The following is a 21,068-nucleotide window of genomic DNA, read 5'->3' as shown; positions in this document are numbered from 1 at the left end:
TCAGAGTTAAGTTTTAAGGTGCCTCTTAAAGGAGGAGAGGTGTGTATAGGGAGGGAATTCCAGATCTTAGTGCCTAGGCAGCTGAAGGCACGGCTGCCAATGGTGGAGTGATGAAAAACAGGGATGCGCAAGAGGCCAGAATTGGAGGAGCGCAGAGATCTCAGAGGGTTGTGGGACTGGAGGAGGCTACAGAGATAGGGAGGGGTGAAGCCGTGGAAGGATTTGAAAACAAGGATGAGAATTTTAAAATCGAGGTGTTGTCGGGCTGAAAGCCAGTGTATGTCAGTGAGCACGGGCGATGGGATTGTGCACCCATTCCCCACTTCTACACCTCAACTACACCAATTCCACCTTCCAGCAACAATGTAACCTTTGACTCATCATGAGTAATGCTACAGGAAATCTTAGAATCATACAGCACAGATAGGCACATTGTGCTTATGTCTTTGAAAGAGCTATCAACTAATCCCACACGTCTGCTATTTTCCCATAGCCCTGCAAGTTTTGCACCAAGTAAATTGGTTAGTAAAAATTGAAAGTCACTTACCGAAATAGAGATGTTTCCCAAAATGTTGGGCAAGTAGTGCCCCATTGTGTATTACAATTAAATGTACCTAGACATGTTAGGCTAGATTTTAATCTTCACTGACTGGATGTAATCTGGCAGGACAGAATGGCCACCCATTGTAGGAGCTGCCCGATTTTGAACTTAACAGAATGAAAATTGGGTGGCTTCTACAAAGGGGGGACAATCCACTTTGCCAGTTAAACACGGGGTGAAGATGTAAACTTATCCTGTTATTTTGTAACTACCACAAAATAAGGACATTTCATTATATTGCAACATTTGTTTGACCGACTACGGTTTCTATTTTTTTTAATTGCATACACAAGGTCATGGTTCAAGAACTTTTTCCTCTGCAAACTAAGCATTTTTTAAAAGCTAGCTTCATTCTACTTATTCCCTTCTGTTCTGAAGGCAGACACTCGTGCTGTGGTACGGTTCAGAGTGCCTGCTGCGCTCCACTACCTTGTCCAGGTGGCTATTTGTCATCTAAGAGCCTAGACAGTGAGTATTGGTAGCAATTCAATAATGCAAGTACCCTGTACAACAACTGAGCCAAGTCCAATGTTTGTTCTCTCCCAATGTCCACATGCCTCACTTTCTAGCAGTGATCATTAGGTAGGGACCAGGAGTGGGAACCCTGGTTGTGTTTTTTAACCCGACCCGCTACCCCCTCCTCACAGCCCAGGTTTACCAAGGATAATTGCAGCATCTCTATTTACATCCCCAATTAGATCAGTTAAGTCCACACAGACCAATGTTTGGACCTGGGACCTTACTAGTTTATATAGCTAAAAAATTAGCCACACACTGGGGGATGCATTTATGCAGTGAACCATCAGAGAGCACAACAGTTATATTAATAGGACATGAGATACCAATTTATATTGAACCTTGGAATTGTTAGAAGTAAAACATTTAAGGGTCATGTTTGTCCAATATTTTTAAATAAAGATGTTTTACAAATGGTTCCAAAAAGATGTTATGACTCAAAGGCATTATTTGTGATGTAAGAAAAGCAAGAGTATTTCACTATTTCACAAATTTGAGGCTTACATTAGTCTTCCTAATGTTTGAATGATAGCAGCAGAGTCTTTCCAAAATCCTACAGATGCTTTTATTAGTGAAAATTGCCATCTAGTTTGCAAAGCATAAAATAGTCTAAAACTCAGGGGCCTAGAAATTCAGTTGTTTGCGCCAGCGGTTAGCGCCTAAAGAGACCGAGAATTGGGGCGTTACCTAATGTTGGGGCGGGCGCAATGAAGATAGCGACAACTCCTATATTGACTATACATTTAACGCCTGCGCTAAGTGTTTGCGCGCGCCCGCGAGCGCAAGCACATAATGATGTAATTTCATTGTGCAATGCCTTTTAGGGGCGCCTGAGCGGATATTGGGTGGTGCCCGAGCCTTAACGCCTAGCGCTATTAGTGACAGTTCGAAGGAGCGTTAGCAGGCCCTTCTCGGAGTCGGGGGGGCGCTATTTAAAGGGGACAGCTCTAGTATAGAAGCTTCAGCCACTTGGCCTGTTCATTGCGATCGTTGGTGGAGAGAGTTGGGGAGCTACTGTGGAGCAGAGTTTTTGGAATTTAGCATTAGAGTACTTGGGACCCTCAAACCTGTCCGGAGCAGTTGGAGCACTAGACCTAACAGCCTTTTGACCAACTGGCATCGGAATGGGAGATGCTTTGGAGGGCGACGGGCTCCTGGCCGAACACTATGAAGGGGCAGACAGACGGCGGGAGAGAGGGCCGGGATTGGCCAGAAGGAGGAGGGGCAATGGAGGTTGCCCAATCCGAGAGTATGCTGCGAGGGTCTTTAGGGGTCATACCTTGACATGTCAGAGGAGCAGTGTGTGCGAAGGCTCCGAATCGGGATGGACGTTGTTACTGAGCTGTCCCACCTGCTTACTGAGGATCTGCAGCCGCGTCTACGGTGCATGACCTCTCTGTCGGTGGCTGCTAAACTGACTTGGCCTCAATTTTTATGACAACGGATCTTTTCAGTGAGCCATTGGGGACATCGCGAATATCTCTCATGTTGCAGTCCACTGTTGCATCCGGCAAGTTACAGCTGCCCTTTATAGGCGAAGGCGTCAATTCATCACCTGCCCTCTGACCCTGGAGAAGCAGGCGGAGGAGGAGGAGCATGCGGACAAGGAGGAGGCGGAGCAGGAGGAGGAAGATGGAAGGGCTCCTGAAAGTGGAAGGGCCATCCGTCACTGGCTCATGAGGACTCGTATCGAGGCCTCTCTGGCAGAATAATGAGTGTCTTAACTGCTGCGCACTTTGGATGTTTGAAAGCATCTGAAGGCCAGCATCACTGTAATTATTCACGTACACCATAGCACATTTAAACTTCTCTTTATTGTCACAAAAGTCTTTCATTACAGCAAAACAACGTCATGTCAACAGAAACCATAACTAACAAAATAACAGTAAACTCTTCGGCAAAGCCGCCAAACTAAACAAACTATTTCCAACAATTCCAACAGGTGAGGGTCTCCTTGATTTTGGTCAAAGAAACATCTCGGTACCTCCCTCTACTGCTGGCCCCTTGATGGAGAACGACTTCTCTTTCGCGCTCGGCCCCTTCCCTCCCTGCTGCTCCTACGTAATTGAACCCCAGTGGCGGGGTGAAGGCTGGGGGACGCCTGCTGACTGTCTGGAAGCGCAGAAGCCCCTGAGGGACGGCCTGGCCGACCTCTGGGCTTGGAGGGTGCGGACGCAGGATGCTTGATCTGAGCATGGCTGGAAGCAGTGTGCACTGCAGGTGGTGGCAGCTGCACTGCAGACGTGCCAGCGCTGGCATGTGGAATGGTCACCTGCCGAGAGAGGACACCTGCACTATGGTCGGACGGCACACTGACTCTCTGAGGGGACTGGCTCGGCTCATCCGCCACAATCGCATGCTCCACTGATTCCTGGCCTTGTATGGGACTGGAAGGGCCCGGGGTGATCCTAGCTGATGCAGATAGGGTGGCTGCAGTGAGAGTTCGCGTTGCCTCAATCTGGGTGTGGATGAGGCCGGCAAGTGACTGCGTGGCAGCAGTGAGGACCTGTGAGCCAGGTGCCAGTGCTTCGGAGAAGCCCTGGACAGTTCTTTCCATTGCTTCAGACAAGGCCGGTGCTGACTGCTCCACTGCTTCGGACAAGCCCTGGACAGACCTTTCCAGGGATTGTCTGAAGCCCTGAACAGTCCTTTCCATAGTGGCCTCGAAGCCCTGGACAGTCCTCTCCATTGTTGGTCCAAAGCCCTCGACAGACCTCTCCATTGTTGCCCCGAAGCCCTGGAGAGTCCTGTCCATTGTTGCCCCGAAGCCCTGGAGAGTCCTCTCCATTGCTGCCCCGAAGTCCAACACACTCTTTGCCAGTGTATCTATTGACTGAGGCATCCTCCCCACTGCAGCCATCAGCTCCGTGTGCCTGAGCCGGTCCTGGGTGCTCATTTCAGCCAGGCGACGCACCTCCTCTGCACTCTGTGCAGCAGTCATCACTACCTGCCTTGTCCTCCGGGGAGACGGTGGCCGAACTTGCCTACCCCCCTTGCGTTGCTGCATGCCGCTTGGTCCGGCAACTGCCTGATCCTCAGAGCCTCCCCCCCTCCCCTCCAGGGAACTACTATCCCCAGTCTGTACATGTGTATGCTCCTCTGAGATTGGAGCGGATGGTCCGGCTTCCTCCTGATCCTCACCTCCGGAGGCACTGGCACTGGCAGCTTCAGGGCGTGGAGCCCCAATTGGTGATGCATCATCTGAAAGCAGGGAGGTGGAAGAGTGGCTTTAGCAAAAGGACAGGTTGGCGGAAAGGCATGGCAGATTGCAGCACACTGAGGAAGCATGCTGGCGGGGGGACCAAGTGGAAGGAGACAGTTGCTAAAGGTGAGAGCCTTACCCTCGCTGTCGAACATGGGGTCGGCAGCTGCAGTGGTAACAGGACCAGACAGACGTCCTCCAAGAATCTGGTGCACTCTCTCCTCGAGATCCGTGAGAGTGACCACTTGTGGAGGTCCGCCACCGGTTCGACGCTGCTCCTTTCGCATCGTCGCCAGCTTGGACTGCAGGGGAAAGAAGGGGAAGTTCTGTAACATGATGCCTTGAGAGATCATCTCATGCCCCCCATGGTGCAAGAGCCCTTACATGATGCCGTGAGAGATCATCTCATGCCCCCCATGGTGCAAGAGCCCTTACATGATGCCGTGAGAGATCATCTCATGCCCCCCATGGTGCAAGAGCCCTTACATGATGCCTTGAGAGATCATCTCATGCCCCCCATGGTGCAAGGGCCCTTACATGTGGCCTTAAGAGAAATGTCCATGTGTGTGCCCAGAAAGGGCCATGGGTGCTTGCTGACAGATGGCCATTGGGGCATCATGGCAACAGGGTCCTCGAAGTTAGGTGCAGATGGAGGGAATCAGAAGTTTACATAACCATCACTCACCCTAACGACCCGAGTGAGGTCGTTGAATTTCTTCCTGCACTGAACAGGGGTCCTGGTCGCCAAGCTGTTGGAGTTGACCCTCTGAGAAACCTCCCTCCAAGATCGCCGGTAAGCCTTTTGATTCGGCCTCTTGTCATTGTCAGGATACAGAACATCTCGACGGCGCTCAACTGCAGACACCAAGTGCTCCAGAGCCTCAGTGCTGAAGCGCTCTGCTCTCTGTCTCACCTTCTCCATCCTCACCAAGTTTCTTGCGCCAGAGAAGGGCGAGCGCCGATTCTGAGGCCTACAGGGCGTTGAGTGTAGCAGCTCAGGCTGACTGACCCACCCCTTTAAGAGCCGGCCGGTGCCTGGAAGTCTCGTGGTTTCCGGTAATTGAGATCACCTGCGCTGCGCCCGTCCGCGCCGATATTGGGTAGCGCCTGAACTTTTGCGCCTTAGGAGCCCCGTGCAACGTCTGAGTTAGCGCCTCAATCCCCTTTGGGGGCGATGCAACCCAATATCTCGCCAGGCAGCGATAAGTTTCGTCTGGCTATAAACTTTGCGCAGCGCCAGTTCTAACGCCTCAAGTGGGGCTATACCCAATTTCTAGGCCAGGATTTGTTAATTGAATCATGAGTTGATTGTTTTATTCTGAAATATATAATTACAGTGGCTTGTGATTATCTTGACTAATCAATGTGATGCACAAAGTCACCGATTCTGTATCAATCAAGATTAATATTTAAACCATCCATGTAATACTTTTATCTTCAAGTGCAAAACTGGATTAGAAATAGTCTCAGGATTCTTGTAATTGAGTCCATTCTTTAAGTACATTTGCAGCATTGATACCCCATTAGAATTTCAGATTGAATCCAGCTTTAACATAAATGTGTTTTACATCACAGAAATGCATAATTTTAATGAAATGTTAATTATTGTAGAGTTCAGATTGGAATTTATTTTGCAACAACTTGCATTTCTCTAGTGCTGTGCACCCACAATTTCCCAAGTTGCGTTACCTCTGAGCACTGCTCATCAGTGGGATCACTGGATCGTGGACCCTTTTGGCTGATGTATTCTTATGGAATTTGTTTTCTTTTATTCCTATTGAACGTGACATATCTTTAATTTTATTTGAATGCTTTTTCTTTCCATTTCTAAGCATTTGATGTTCTCTGGGTCCTCTTCCAATGACGCACTGAAGCTAGTTCTTAGAAAACATACAGTAGTGACCTATCTTGTCTTGGTGTTTTGGGGAAATACTGTAAAATTATCTATTTGGTTTTCATTTTTCAGGCTTTATAGCAGTTATATACAATAATGGGGGAAATTGCATCAGAAGTGTACTTGCACTTATTAGCAGTTGTGTAGTCGAAAGACGCAATTAAATATTCAGCAATACATGTAGTTATCTGCTTAATGGCATAACAAGGTGCCTCAATGTCTGGCTGTATTCCTTTATGGATTCAAACTAAATTTTATATCTTCCTAGCTACATCAATGATTTTATTGGCAGATCCCCGGTAGAAATAAAGTGTATTCATATTGCTAAAACTGCAGATACAAAGATAGAGCTTATTAGAGGTATATGAAGTTATATCGTTATTAAAGCATTTAACCCATACAGATCCTCCGATGGGGGAGCAGAGGAGAAATGCAAAGATAACTTTTATTTGCATATCACAAAAAATGTCAATACCATATGTTCTCCTGATTTTAGAATATCCCGTTGCTCAACAGGGGAAGGTACTGCATCCTGTTGGGCTGTCCATAAAATGAAGCACATTAGTAGCTTTTCATTGACTGTGAACCAGGCAATGCCAATGCATTTAACTCACCAACAGAGTGAAGGCTAAGCTTGATTGTACAGGGATAATTTCCCACCATTATACTTCCAGCGGGGAGCTGCCCAGCAGTTCATGTCAAAAGTTTAGGGCAGACACTGCACCTGATTTTCTGGCCCTGTAAAATGATGATTGGAAAATCATATGCAGCATGTGCCCAAATTTCAGAAATGCAATTTCAGCAGGCCAGGTACCTTGCCAGAGTATGAAATCAGAAAAATTACCCAAAATATGCATACATAGGAATATCAATTTACTGACCATCTGAGGTGGTAGGAAATTGAATATAAATTTATTTGTGTTGATTAAATTAATTTCTAACCATAATGAAAATTGAATAAGTAGGCTGCGATTTTACGAACCTCAGCGGGTCCATGGCTGGCGACGTCGTTGGCGGGTCCCGACTCCGCTGCTGTCTCCATCCTAGCCTCTGAAATGAATTTCCCGAGATTGGGCTTGTTTAGCCCGCCCAGCATGTTTTTCAGCCAATTAGAGGAAGCGGGTCTGGTGACGTGTCATCAGCCGGTTTCCTTAAAGGGACCATTGCCAAATTTATTTTGACATTTGGGCTGTCAGTGTTCTACAGCATTGAGGTGCTGCAAACACTGACAACCACTGCACAAAGGCACAGGGCTGCACCCAGGCTCTCCCACGACTCCCTCCATATGCTTATGGAGGGAGTCACAGCACGCAGGGAGGTTCTCTTCCCATCCAATGGGCAGAAGAGACCTCCCCAGGAGATCAACACAGCCTGGTTGCACATTGCAGAGGAGGGCACAAGCAGGGATGTGGTCAGGAGGACCTGGGTGCAGTGCCGCAAACATTTCAATGATCTCAGTAGATCACGAAACGTTGGTACAAAGCCACACTCAGCCTCATCATGCTGTGCCCCTCATCACACCCCCATCACTCTGCCTTCCCTACCCTACTCCTGCACATCCTTACTCACACCAACTTACCTTGCACCACCACCCATCCCTCTCTATCTACATTATCACATCCCCATCTCACTAGCCACCCCTCACACTTGCCCTCATCCTGGTGCAATCATACCAACTAACAACACACAAGGGTAGGCACTTGGTTGATTTATGCAATGTTCATATAAAGTTTCTGTTAATGTGGTGTCAAACATTAAAACCTTTATTCTCAACACTTTGCATTCTTGGACAGATTTGCGTGCACCTTTGGAAGTGTCTTAGAGAGTTGCAGTGAATGGTAAGACATAACGGTACCCTCCGCAATGGCCATGAGTGTGAAAGGAATGGCTTGGCATTGTAGAGATGCATTATGGTGTTCGTGTTGGTGTGGGGTGGTGCCAACCTGGCACATCATGTGGCAGCCAGGGTGTACAGTGTCAAGTGAATAAATCTGACCATGCTGAGGCCATCCCTGGCTTCCCCGGTGGCAATGTGGTCGGGTGCTGATGCCCTGTGTCCTGTGCAACATCGGTTGATTGTGGAGAAGGTTGGTGCTGTTGGTGCTGCTGCTGGTGTGCCTGGTGATACTGGTGTTGGGGCTGATCGTGGTGGGATTTTGAGGACCAAGGTGAGAGTTTCAAGGGCACCCATGCTGATGGAATCGATGGCAGGTGAGGTAGAGATGATAGAAGCAATCTGTCAATGGTGGGAGAGGTAATGAGGTCAGACTGGATGGAGACTTGTGTAAAGGCTTGCAGCAACCTGAATCTGTGGTGGAAGTGCAGTTTCGAGAAGCTAGTGGTTAAGGGAACATGTCTCAATCAGCTGGGAGCTTTGACTTGACATTTGAAGCTGTCAACTCATCAGCTGATTCAGTGGTCACTGACCTCCCACCTCAGCTTCACAGACAATGTCTTGGCACAGCGGGAAACCAGTGGGCGACCTGTCAAATCCAAAGTGCTAGGAAAAAAAACATTGATAATAGGCTGTAAACAAACCATTAATGATTTTAATTGCCTCCCCTGCCGCTGCATGTCAGGTCTGCTCAGCGCTCACAGACCCGACATTTGGTAAAGGTGCGTGGCAGCGGGTTGACGGTGGGGTCCCGACCCGCTGGGGGAAAAAAGAAATTCCTGCCGATTGCGTCCGCTGACCCTCTGCAAAATCCAGCCCGTAGTAACAGCAGTCAAAAGTTTTCTTTTTACATAGTTTTTTTTTTATAAACTGCCTAGAATTTATTTTTGATGTTAGTAGTGGACGAATACCTAAAGTTTTTTTTTGTATTCATCTGTCTGCTATTTCAGCAGAGGCAGTAACCCATTTCAATAAAGCAAGTTAATACCCGCATTGAAATAGGAGACAAAGAAATGTCATGCAAAATGCATTAAACTAATATCACAAACTGTAATCTCCAGGTTTCTAACTTTTATGATTTGCACATAAATATCGCACATTAATTGATTCTGTGAAAACATTACTTGCATTCATATGGTTTCACAGCTGTATTTTGAAATAGTGGTGTTCTGCTATTTCTAAAGATTAGATGGGAGCATGGGTAAGAGAATCAGTGCTATAGTGTTAAAACCCAACTCCCATCTAGTGAGGATCCGATCCAACTGCACAGATTCACTGGATTTGCCATTATATCTGAACTTTTGTAAACTTGTTTCCAATCAATAAAGGCATTGGGGGTGAAATTCAACTTCGGCGGGTTGCAAAATGGCTGATATTGGATCGGCCACTTGTTATACACCCCGCCCAATTTTCCTTTTCATTGACATTAAGCCCGTGAAATGCATGATCCAGACTCAGTCTTGGCAATGAGTGCCATTTCTAGCAAACCCACATGGTTGCTCAACACCAGAAGAACTTCAAAGAGCTCACCATGTTAATCAAGGGAAGAGGAGATAATCACAATATCAACCAGTGCAGCGCTAGAAGTATGTTTTGGATTTCTGCTCAACTTGGTCTTCCTGTCTTGAATACCACTAACTACTTTCCTGAAATGTCCATCAGGGATCACAAGAGCCTTTGCACTGCCAATACTTCCTCTGCAAGTGTTCCTTCACTCACATGTAGGGAAGCCATTAGATATTTACACCTAGAAATTGTAGATGTTCGTGCCGCTGCTAAGGCCTGTTTTGGGGAAAAAAAGGTGACCGCCTCACTTCTTCCTGTTGTTGGTGGGTCCTGTGGCGGCCACCATTTTCAGCTGGGTGTCAGCGCTGCCGATGTCCACGCTCACTGGGGATATGTAGATTATGCAGATAATGACATCAGTGAGTGTGCAACGCTCACCTGATGCCCGATCTGCCATTCTAATGTTCGCTGCTTCACTTACGACCAACTGACCAAGTGTTCACAAGCAGGAAGGAGCTTCCAGCTGCGTTATTTAAAGTGATCATTAGCAACAACTTGCAGGTGACATGCTTTTTTCAGTTTGACTGGCTCTGTGTAACTTTCTGCAAATTTTGCAACTTTCTAAACATGTTTCAAGTTCCTAAGGTGACAGGGAGTGTTGGTGCAAGTGGAAAATGCCTTCATTCTTATTTAAAGGCTTCTGCTCACAACATTTGCTCACAGTCATGGGGGCTCTACTTGCAGTCCCCCTTGCGCTGAGTATCTTCGGGAGAGGGAGCAGAGGCAGCGAAGAGGAGAAGATGCACACAGAGGGAGGAGGAGAAGGGCCAGGAGGATTCCCAATGGGAGGCCTCACTCACCTATGGTCTTCAGAAAGCACTTCTCTTATCTCCACTTAAGCGAGGAGCAGTGTATTACGAGGCTCCCCTTCACCAAGGACGTGGTGACAGAACTCTGCCACCTCTTGCAACTAGACCTGCAGTCTCAGAGCAGGGTGGCAGTCAAGGTCACCGTGGCCCTCAATTTCTTCGCCAATGGATCCTTCCAGTTTGCAGTAGGAGACATAACTAACATCTCCCAATTCGCTGTCCATCACTGCATCTGGGAGGTCACAAGGGCTCTCTACACCTGGAGAAGGGACTGCGTTGTCTTTTCGCTGAACAGAGCGAAGCAAGAGGAGCACACATGTGGCTTTGCCAGGACAACTGCGCATCCCCCTTCCAGATGGGCTGTCCATGAACGCCTCATCAAACTCCGATTCCAATGAATGAAACACCAGATTCCAGCTCACCACATCTGCATCAACCACATCTCTATCATACCACCCCTCTGTCACGCAACATCACCGCGTCCTCCTGGGTACAAAGCTGAAATGAGACCTCCTCAAAACAAACATTCCAAACATTATTAATAAATCTATAAGTATTCAATTAACAGTACCATATCACCTAATCACCCTTGTGCAATCCCTTGGTGCCCTTTCCTACTCTAGTGCTCCTACGTAGTGCTGCCCCAGTGGCTGCAGCATAGCTGGTGGAAAGCTGTGGAGTTTCCATGGGGGAAACTACAGATGCCCTTGCAGGATAACCTCAACCAGCTGTGGACCTATAAGGCCTAGCTACAGACTGCACCACCTCAGCTTGGGCGGCAGCAGTCTGAGCTGGCTGGCTGACGGCCAGTGCCTTTGCTGCTGCCCGAGTGCCAGTGGTGGGAGTAGAATTGCTGTCATCCTGAGGGAGGACAGCAGGTTCCTGCTCCACAGACCCACTGCCACTCCCCTGGAGTGGCACCTCTGCATTCCTAGCATGCCCCTTTCAAGACCCATAAACCCAGTCATGATGGCAGCAGTCTGAGCTTCCACTGCAACAGTGAGACATTGGGTCGCTTCAGCCTGTGCTGCAATGAATTCCGCGACATCGCCCATCACACGCAGCATCATGGCTGGGCCCACAAGGTCTCTCCTGGAGTTGTCCATCATTTCCAGCCTGGAAATCATGGGCTCCAAGCTCTGCACAAAGCCCCGTCTAATGTTGGAACTGGACTCCTCCATGTTCCTTGACACTGGTGAGAGGCTCTCTGGCAGGCTTGTAATTACACCTAGGATTTCTGTGTGAAGGCTGCTCCATTGAGGTCATCATCTGAGTCGTGTGCAGCAGAGCTCGTGCTCAAGCTCACCCTTCGGGGAGCTGGCCCCTGAGCTATCTTTTCCCCGGCCTTGCTGAAGCCCATTCGTGCCCAGTGCCTCACCCTGTGCAGATCCTGCATCTACACTACCCTATAAATTCCACACACTGCCAGTTTCTGACCTGGTGTCTGCGAGTGTCCGATGTAGTGACGCTGTGCCTTCTTCTTCATCTCCACTCTCTTCCATGACTTTGGGGACAGGCTGTGCTGGTGTCACTTCTTGGTTATCTGAAAGCAGAAAGGCACACGAGTTATGTTGTGGTGAGGGGAGGTGGGGAGAAGCAAGCTATACATGCATATACCATCAGCAGCTTGTAAGTGAGAAGAGATTGCGCGATGAGGGGGAAGTGGGATGTGAGAAGAAGGATTAGGAATGACCACACCGTTACTGTCCTTCAACTTGGCCCGTTGCCATGGCCTCGGTCACCGCCCCTCCAATGATGTTGAGCACCATCTGCTCCAGTTGAGTCAAGGCCTGTAAAATGGCTTGGCCGCCTCCTGTCTGCTGCTGCTCGTGGCGGTTGTGAGCCACCTTGGCTTGCAAGAGAAAGGAAAGCGTATCATTGAATGTGGAGCAATGTGTTTGTGAGATGTACCTGGCATAGTTGAATAGCTGTCAGTGTGTGCAAGGTGTGAGATTTGTGTGTGAGTGTTGCAGCAGTGGTAAGTGTGTGAGGGTTAAATGAATCTATGATTGTGATCTATGAGTGGTGATAGGTAGAGATTGTTGGTGGGTGAGTGATGGGGGTGTGGTGCATTGAACAGTGTGTGAGGTGTAGATGGTGGGATATACCATTTGCTGAAGCCTTCACTCACCTTGACCTGCCATGTGAGGTCATTAAACTTCTTTTGTCACCTGATCCATGTCCGTGGTACAATACTGTTGGCCGTGACGTATGCAGCTATCTCTTGCCAGAGCCTTCTGGAAGTGCCTTGATGGTTTCCTGCCACCCTGTGTGAACAGGGCATCCTGCCTTCTCTCCACTGCCACTACCAATGTCTCGAGAGCCACACCTGAGAACCTTCTGGCTTGTTCTCTGTGTTGCTGCTGAGCCATGTCTTTAAACTCCAATGAAAATGAGGTGCTGCTGCATCAAAGCACCTCCCCTTTAACTAGTGCAGAGAACCTAGGCTAAACATTACTGGCAATTTGACTGCACCTGATATTGGCCCATCTGTTGAGTGCAAAGTCAACCAGCAGCGTGTTCAGAGCTGAGATCAGCACTCCAATCATGTAAATGAGCGGCAGCACGAATTTTGTGTGCTGCCTGCACACTTTGAACGGGCGCAGCCAAGTAGTGCTGGCCCTTGAGACTGACCGTTTTCAGGCCATATCCAATTTCTAGGCCATACTTGCTTTTATTCTGCATCTGTTATCACTGCTGTTAAGGAATGCTTTCTGACACCTGAGTTATATTCCAAGTAGACTGCCTTTTTAGAAGAGAGAACAGCCCACAAACAAAGATAACAAATTGTCGTTCAGTCCCACAAGGCTCCTGCTGGAAAGCATCGACCAGCCACCTCGGAACCTCCTGCCACAGAAAAAGCACCAATTGAAAGGACACACAGGCACCAAGGGAAAACATGGTGGTAAAAAGCAGTAGGGAAGCACAGACACTTGTTTTCATTAAAATGTTGTATTGACTGACAGGGTATGTGGTAAGGTAGAAGGATTCCTACAAGAAAAAGTAGTAAATGGGTGCCGTGGTAGTTCTGGAGGAGAACTACATGTCAGCATATGAATGAGTTAATGTAATTGCTAAAGGGGGACAAGATTGCTTTTGCAGCGGACTTGGATCTTAGGTGGAACTGCCTCTTATGAGCTGTGTTCACAGATGTCTGGAAGCTTACAGTGAATTCCTGGGCAAGTTCTTCCCGAAGCGAGACCTTGGCTGCCTGCTTACCCTGCTACCCTTCTTTACCTTTGGTCACAATGCATCCTTCACCTCCTTAATACATCAATAGATAACTGATATCCTGTGTGCCCAAGCTTGCAACCCACACTCCCCTTCAGCAAGGCACTGTGCCGCCAGCGAAGCTTTGCAAAATTGGGGCTGTAAGACCTATTTTGTTCCCATCTGATGTAAATATTAAAGTAAATTTTGCAAGGCCGGTACTGGCAGCGGGACGTTCCACGTAGCCACATAGTGGAAAATCTCAGGTGCATTGCCACAATTTTCCATCTATTGAAATCAATGCCTTTATTTTGCAAGGCCCGACAAAAATTTTCCTATACTCAAAGATCCTGGCTAAAATTAGGTGGTTGAGGAAAGAAGGAATACCAGGGGGAATAGCTTATCTAGGAAAAAAAAATTATATTGCTTTACAAAGTTCATTGCCTAGAAATTACAAATATTATGGTGGTTTTAGAAGATGAATATTAACACATTTTTACAATGCTCTGTTGTCTGCTCTTTTCACACAGACATTAACCAATTTATTTCAAGTGAGTTAATCCCGCTGTCAAAACAACAGACAGCGGGCTGATATATGAATGCATTAAGTACTTGCTCACCGATGTCGCTAACATTAAATTTATAGGTCAATTTTTAAGTCAATATTTTGATTACAATTTTATTTCCAAGGTCATATTCCATTTTGTAATTAATATAATTAGGATTGAAAGTTATATCCAGGAATGTTGGTGCACTAAACTATATTTTTAAAAGCGATTTTAGTTTCTGTGAGATAATTTGTTGGAATTGAGCATTTCGAGGAACAGTCTGACATGTAATCTAACTGGGTTTCACTATGAGTTCTCGTTTTGAGTGGAGGTAGCATATCAACCTTAATCACAGCAATAATGGAATTTCTATATTATACACAACTCATTTGTTACCATAGATAGTTGAAATATGGCTAGATCCCAGAATTTTGTAAGCCTGTTCCATTTTTATTTATTTAATTACGTTATGCTTTTACAGGTTCCAGACTGTCAGTAAACAGTCCCCATTGGACTTGTTTACTTGTTTCTGAAATGCAACAACAGCCACCAGGCACGAGGTACGGCAGTCCTCCATTGAGAATAGGCGTGTGACTATCAAGTGATTGCTGATAAATAACGATGACTGTGTGGCGGAGCCACCAAGGGTCTCAGAACAATTCGTAATAATCCCTTTAACTACAGTGTAGTGCAGCCGCGGACTGCACCTTTAAACTGCCTGTTAACTGTACTGTATTGTATTTTCCTGCACTCCACGTGATGACGTCATGACACCGATCACGTGACCGCCAGTGGCGCGAAGAACGCCATGACGTCAGCTTCCAGAATGTTCCAGCTGTCGTCGAGTGCCCAGCAAGCTGATTAGACCTGTGTACTGTTTCTCCAGTAGTTTCCCTGTTAACTTCGTTGTTCATTAAAACCTGTTGATTTGATTCATCGAGTCGAATACCTTTATTCAGATAGGACCCTCCGTTCCTACATTGGTGACCCCGATCTCGTCGGACAACTTTCGTCGAGGATGAACACGAACGCCGTCGCCCTTAAACTGCCGCAGTTCTGGGAACAGCAGCCAGCAGCATGGTTTTTCCAGGCAGAAGCACAGTTCGCTCTCTGGGAGGTCACAGCGGATGCGACCCGTTATTATTATGTGGTTTCCGCTCTCGACAGTGCCAGGGCCTCGCGGGTCGTCTGCCTCCTTGGCAACCCTCCGGAGGAGGGCAAGTACGAAGCGCTTAAAGCCCGTTTGCTAGAGGTATTTGACCATAATAAGTTGGAGCGTGCACGCAAGCTTATTTCCATGCCCGGTCTCGGAGACTCAAAACCGTCAGAACTGATGAGTCAAATGCTCACGCTATTGGGTGCGGAACCCCAATGCTTTTTATTCCGTGAGCTTTTCCTCTGCCAGCTACCCGAACCGGTTCAGGCGGCCTTGGCCAACACTGCCATCACAGACGGTGCCGAACTCGCTGCAGAGGCAGACAAGATATTTACTGTTACTCAGCAATGTTGTGCAGCCACGAGGCGCCTTTCCCCCACGCGAGCGAAGCCCAGCCCTCCCCCAGCAGGATGGTGCGCGTACCACGCCTGTTTCGGCGCCAAAGCTCGATGCTGCCGGCCTCCTTGCACTTTCCCTCAAGAAAAAAAAACTCCAACAAGCCCGCGCCCTCCCGGACGGACGACAAGGTCTGAAAAGCACGGCAAGTTAGCTATGGCGGTGGGCTCAGCGGGCAAACTCATTTACGTTACGGATTCTGTTACGGGCCGACGATTCCTGTGCGACACTGGTTCACAGTGCAGCATCCTGCCAGCTTCAAAGCTGGACCTACTATCCGGCAGCCATGGGCCTTCCCTCGTGGCAATAAACGGCGCTGCCATGCGTACGTTCGGTAAACGGACAGTAAACTTAACCTTCACCGGTCAGAGTTTTGTCTGCGATTTTATTACAGCTAAGGTCTCACAGGCCATCCTGGGAGCTGATTTTTTCTGTGCCAACGGTCTGCTGGTCGACGTCCAACACTGCCGACTCATTAATGCATCCACTTTCCATGCAGTGCCCTGCCACCGCAGCACCGCCGTGTCCTGGTCGGTTGCCTGTGCGGTTCCGTCACAAGACGGGTTTACGCGCCTGCTCGGCGAATTCCCGGAGCTCACCAGGCCTACCTTCTCGGCTGCAGTCACATGGCACGGGGTGGCGCACCATATCTCCACGACCGGAGCACCCGTTTACGCTCGGGCGCGGCGATTAGAAGCCGGCAAGCTGGCAGCCGCAAAGTCTGAATTCCAGACCATGGAGCGCCTCGGGATCATCCGTCGCTCGGACAGCCCTTGGTCCTCCCCACTGCATATAGTACCCAAACCAGGCGGCGGATGGCGACCTTGCAGGGATTACAGACGCTTAAACGATGCCACGACACCGGACAGGTATCCTATTCCCCACATCCAAGACTTTTCGGCACATCTGGCTGGCAACTCTATATTTTCTAAAGTGGATCTTGTTCGTGGATATCACCAAGTTCCGGTGCACCCTCCAGACAGATCACAGAAATCACAGAAACCCCACAGTGCAGATAAAGGCCATTTCGGCCCACCGAGCCTGCACCGACACATATCCCACCCGATCCCCGTAACCCCTACACCAACACATATCCCACCCTATCCCCGTAACCCCACGCATTTAATCCCCCTAACACTAAGGGTCAATTTATCATAGCCAATCAACCTAACCCGCACATCTTTGGACTGTGGGAGGAAACTGGAGCACCCGGAGGAAACCCACGCAAACACGGGGAGAATGTGCAAACGCCACACAAACAGTCACCCGAGGCCGGATTCGAACCCGGGTCCCTGGCGCTGTGAGGCAACAGTGCTAACCACTATGCCACCGTGCCGCCCAAAACAGCAGTAATCACTCCGTTCGGCCTGTTTGAGTTCCTCCGCATGCCGTTCGGTCTGAAAAACGCAGCTCAAGCATTCCAGCGGTTGATGGACTCTGTCTTACGGGATGTGCCCTTCATTTTTGTGTATTTGGACGACATCCTAATAGCCAGCAAGGATACGACAGAGCACATGGCTCATTTATGCACACTTTTCGCCCGGCTCAGCCAACACGGCCTTATTGTCAATCCGGCCAAATGCACGTTTGGAGTAACCAGTATTGATTTCCTGGGACACAGGATTACCCCGGAAGGCGCCATCCCGCTAGCCACCAAGGTAGAGGCAGTTACCGCATTCCCGCGGCCTCACACAGTCAAACCCCTGCAAGAGTTCTTGGGGATGGTAAATTTTTATCATCGTTTCATCCCCAAGGCGGCCCGGTTAATGCAACCTCTGTACGAAGCACTAAAAGGAAAGTCGGGCAAGGATGTTCTCACTTGGACACTGCAAATGGACCAGGCGTTCCGCGTTACCAAGGCGGCGTTGGCAGATGCAACTATGCTCACACACCCATTCCCGGGCGCGACTGTCGCCCTCACTACGGATGCCTCCGACTACGCCATCGGAGCAGTTCAAGAGCAGTGGGTCGACGGGAGTTGGCAGCCGTTAGCCTTTTTCAGCCGCCAACTGCGCAAGAACGAGCAAAAGTATAGCACTTTTGACAGAGTTGCTAGCCCTGTTTTTGGCCATCCGGCATTTCCGTTTCCTTCTAGAAGGCCGTCTGTTCATTGCATTCATGGACCACAAGCCGCTCACCTTCGCCATGGCCAAAACGGTGGAACCTTGGTCAGCTCGGCAGCAGCGCCACCTCACGTTTATATCCGAATTCACAACGGATTTGCGGCACGTGTCAGGCAAGGATAATCTCGTGGCGGATTGCCTTTCCCGGGCTCCAGTCCAGGCAGTCCACCTGGGCATCGATTTCGCTGGACTGGCAGAGGATCAACTGGCAGACCCAGAGGTACAAGCGTTTAGGACCACGCCTTCCAGTTGGCAGGTTGCAGACGTGCCATTTCAAGCGGCAGGAACCACACTCTTGTGCGACACATCCATGGGAGTGCCCCAGCCCATTGTGCCGGTCGAATGGCGCAAGAAAGTATTCCAGGCAATCCATGGGTTATCTCACCCGGGGATGCGGGCTTCTCAATGGCTCATGTCCCGCAAATTTGTTTGGAAAGGCATGCATTTGGACGTCCGGGACTGGACAAATAATTGCGTCGAATGTCAAAAATCCAAAGTCCACCGTCACGTCAAGGCTCCAGTGGCCAACTTCCCGGTGCCTGAGCGCCGCTTTGACCACGTTCACGTGAACTTAGTAGGTCCCCTTCCCGGGTCACGAGGATTCACACACCTCCTGACGGTGGTAGACTGGACCACCAGGTGGCCAGAGGCGATTCCCTTGGCCGCTACCACTGCAGCAGACGTCTCCAGGGCGTTTCTTTCGTCGTGGGTGGCTCGGTTTGGGGTGCCATCTGACATCTCGGACCGTGGTCCGCAATTCACATCAGAGCTGTGGAACGCAGTGGCACAGGGCCTGGGTACCAAGCTGCACCGTACCACCGCGTACCATCCGCAGGCGAATGGTCTGTGCGAAAGGTTCCATCGGTCTCTCAAAGCGTCTCTCCGTGCCAGCTTGAGGGGACCCAACTGGGTGGACAGGCTCCCATGGGTGATGCTAGGCCTCCGGACAGCCCCAAAGGAGGATCTCCAGTCTTCATCGGCTGAGCTGGTTTATGGCCAGACACTCAGAGTGCCAGGTGACTTTCTCCCTCCACACAACGAACCATGGTCTGCAGCTCAACAGCTCCTGCTACATCAGAAGGCGGCCAGGAATTTCCTGCCTATCCCAACCTCGCATCATGACCTGCAGAGGCCTCATGTCCCGACAGAACTCATGAGTTCGGACTATGTCTTTATTAGACAGGACGGGCACAGAGACCCGCTCAAGCCGCCTTATACCGGACCGTTTCGTGTCATCTCATCAGGGGAAAAGTTTTTCACAGTCTAAGTCGGTGGCAAGTCCAATACCATCTCTATCGACCGGCTTAAACCAGCCCACCTAGATCGGAGTGAGCCTGTCGTGGCTGCCCAACTGCCTCGCCGCGGCCGACCGCCGTTGACCGCCAGACCAGCCGTGCACCAGCCCACCGTCAAACAGCCCGATTCGGCCTCAGACACACCTGTACCTCTGACTACCATTTCTGCCTCGCCCAAGGCGCCGCTTCTGCTGCAACCCGGCACTGGTTCGTCTACCAACGCTCCGTTTCCGCTGCGGATTTTCGTCGTCGTTCGGCCAGGATCATTAAACCTCCTGCTCGGTTGACACTGTCTGTTAAAGTGGATTCTGGGGGGGCGCCTGTGGCGGAGCCACCAAGGGTCTCAGAACAATTAGTAATAATCCCTTTAACTACAGTGTAGTGCAGCCGCGGACTGCACCTTTAAACTGCCTGTTAACTGTACTGTATTGTATTTTCCTGCACTCCACGTGATGACGTCATGACGCCGATCACGTGACCGCCAGTGGCGCGAAGAACGCGATGACGTCATGACGTCAGCTTCCAGAATGTTCCAGCAGTTGTCGAGTGCCCAGCAAGCTGATCAGACTTGTGTACTGTTTCTCCAGTAGTTTCCCTGTTAACTTCGTTGTTCATTAAAACCTGTTGATTTGATTCATCGAGTCGAATACCTTTATTCAGATAGGAACCTCTGTTCCTACAACTGGATATTTTTTAGCAGTTTTTTTTTTAATTTGCTTCCAGATGGTCATACTCAAAAATAGAAATAAAGCATAACTACATGTCATGAAACAAATCAGCCTGAATAATCAGTTCTAAAGAAGAAAAACATGGGTTAAGCAATGACAGCTAGCACAGATGTGTTAAAGGCAAATCATGTTTGATGAAGTAACAGAGAGGGTCAATGAGGGTAGTGTAGTTGATGATGTGTATATGGAGTTTTAAAAGGTGTTTGATAAAGTACCACATAATAGACTTGTTAGAAAAATTGAAGGATTAAAGGGGCAGTGGTTGCGTGGATACAAAATTGGCTAAGAGATAGAAGCAGAGAGTACTGGTGAACGGTAGTTTTTCAGACTGGAGGGAAATATATAGTGGTGTCCCCCAGGGGTTGGTATTAGGACCACTGCTCTTTTTGATATATATTAATGACCTGAAATTGGGTATACAGGGCATAAATTCAAAGTTTGCAGCTTGACGCAAATCAGAAAAGTAGTAAACAGTGAGAAGGATAGTAACAGACTTCAGGAAGACATGGACAGACTGGTGAAATTTATGCAGAAAAGTAAGTGGTGCATTTTTAAAGGAAGAATGAGGAGAGGCAATATTAACAAAATGGTACAATTTAAATAGGGTGCAGGAACAGAGTGACCCGGGGGTTCACATACATAAATCTTTGAAGGTAGCAGAACAAGCTGATAAAGATGTTAAAAAAGCACATGCTATCATTGGCTTTATAAATCGAGCCACAGGCCTAGAAATTCAAGAGTTCTGGAAACCTGTTGGTGGCACCGCGGGCCGCAGTTAACGGTGCCAAAATTAATGTCGCTGCTTCCTAATTAACATTAACGCAGCGCTAAACTCACTGTGCAAGTCCGGTTCTCCTTGTGGTAGTCCCAGCAGGAGGCCCAATGTAGCCCAACTGTAGTGTCATTGCAGCAAGAACAGCAAGTCTGTCATTTTAGAAAGCAATGCAGTCCCTTAAAGGGGAACTGCCTTCTAAAATGAAAAAAAATCATTTAAAAATAGGCAGTTTTTAGCCCTTAGAGCTCAACTGCCTTCTGAAAAAAAAAAACCATTTAAAATAATTCCCAAATGGCAGTCCTCAGCTCTTCAAGCTGAATTGCCTTCCGCACTTAAAAAAAAAAAAAAAATGGGA

The 21,068-nt window shown here is 48.7% G+C and overlaps 1 protein-coding gene across 8 annotated transcripts in view; it reads left to right on the top strand.

The window, feature by feature from the left end:
- The window catches only part of spock3 (SPARC (osteonectin), cwcv and kazal like domains proteoglycan 3), an 818,297-nt gene that overhangs the window by 172,230 nt on the left and 624,999 nt on the right, over window positions 1-21,068 (top strand). For 2 of the 8 annotated variants that reach the window (XM_085962062.1, XM_085962070.1), the window contains one exon: window positions 14,722-17,173. The exons of the other annotated variants lie outside the window; for them this stretch is intronic. In XM_085962062.1, the coding sequence (XP_085818188.1) occupies window positions 15,259-16,950 (1,692 nt within the window). In that variant the 5' untranslated portion in view covers window positions 14,722-15,258 and the 3' untranslated portion in view covers window positions 16,951-17,173. Of the gene's footprint in view, window positions 1-14,721; window positions 17,174-21,068 lie in introns of those variants that run through there. 8 annotated transcript variants of the gene reach the window in all.

This window comes from Somniosus microcephalus, chromosome 2 (genome assembly GCF_052327205.1).
Source record: "Somniosus microcephalus isolate GS21.2 chromosome 2, FLI_Smic_1.0, whole genome shotgun sequence".
Classification (NCBI taxonomy): Eukaryota; Metazoa; Chordata; class Chondrichthyes; order Squaliformes; family Somniosidae; genus Somniosus; species Somniosus microcephalus.
This window is presented reverse-complemented; position numbering and strand designations above follow the sequence as displayed.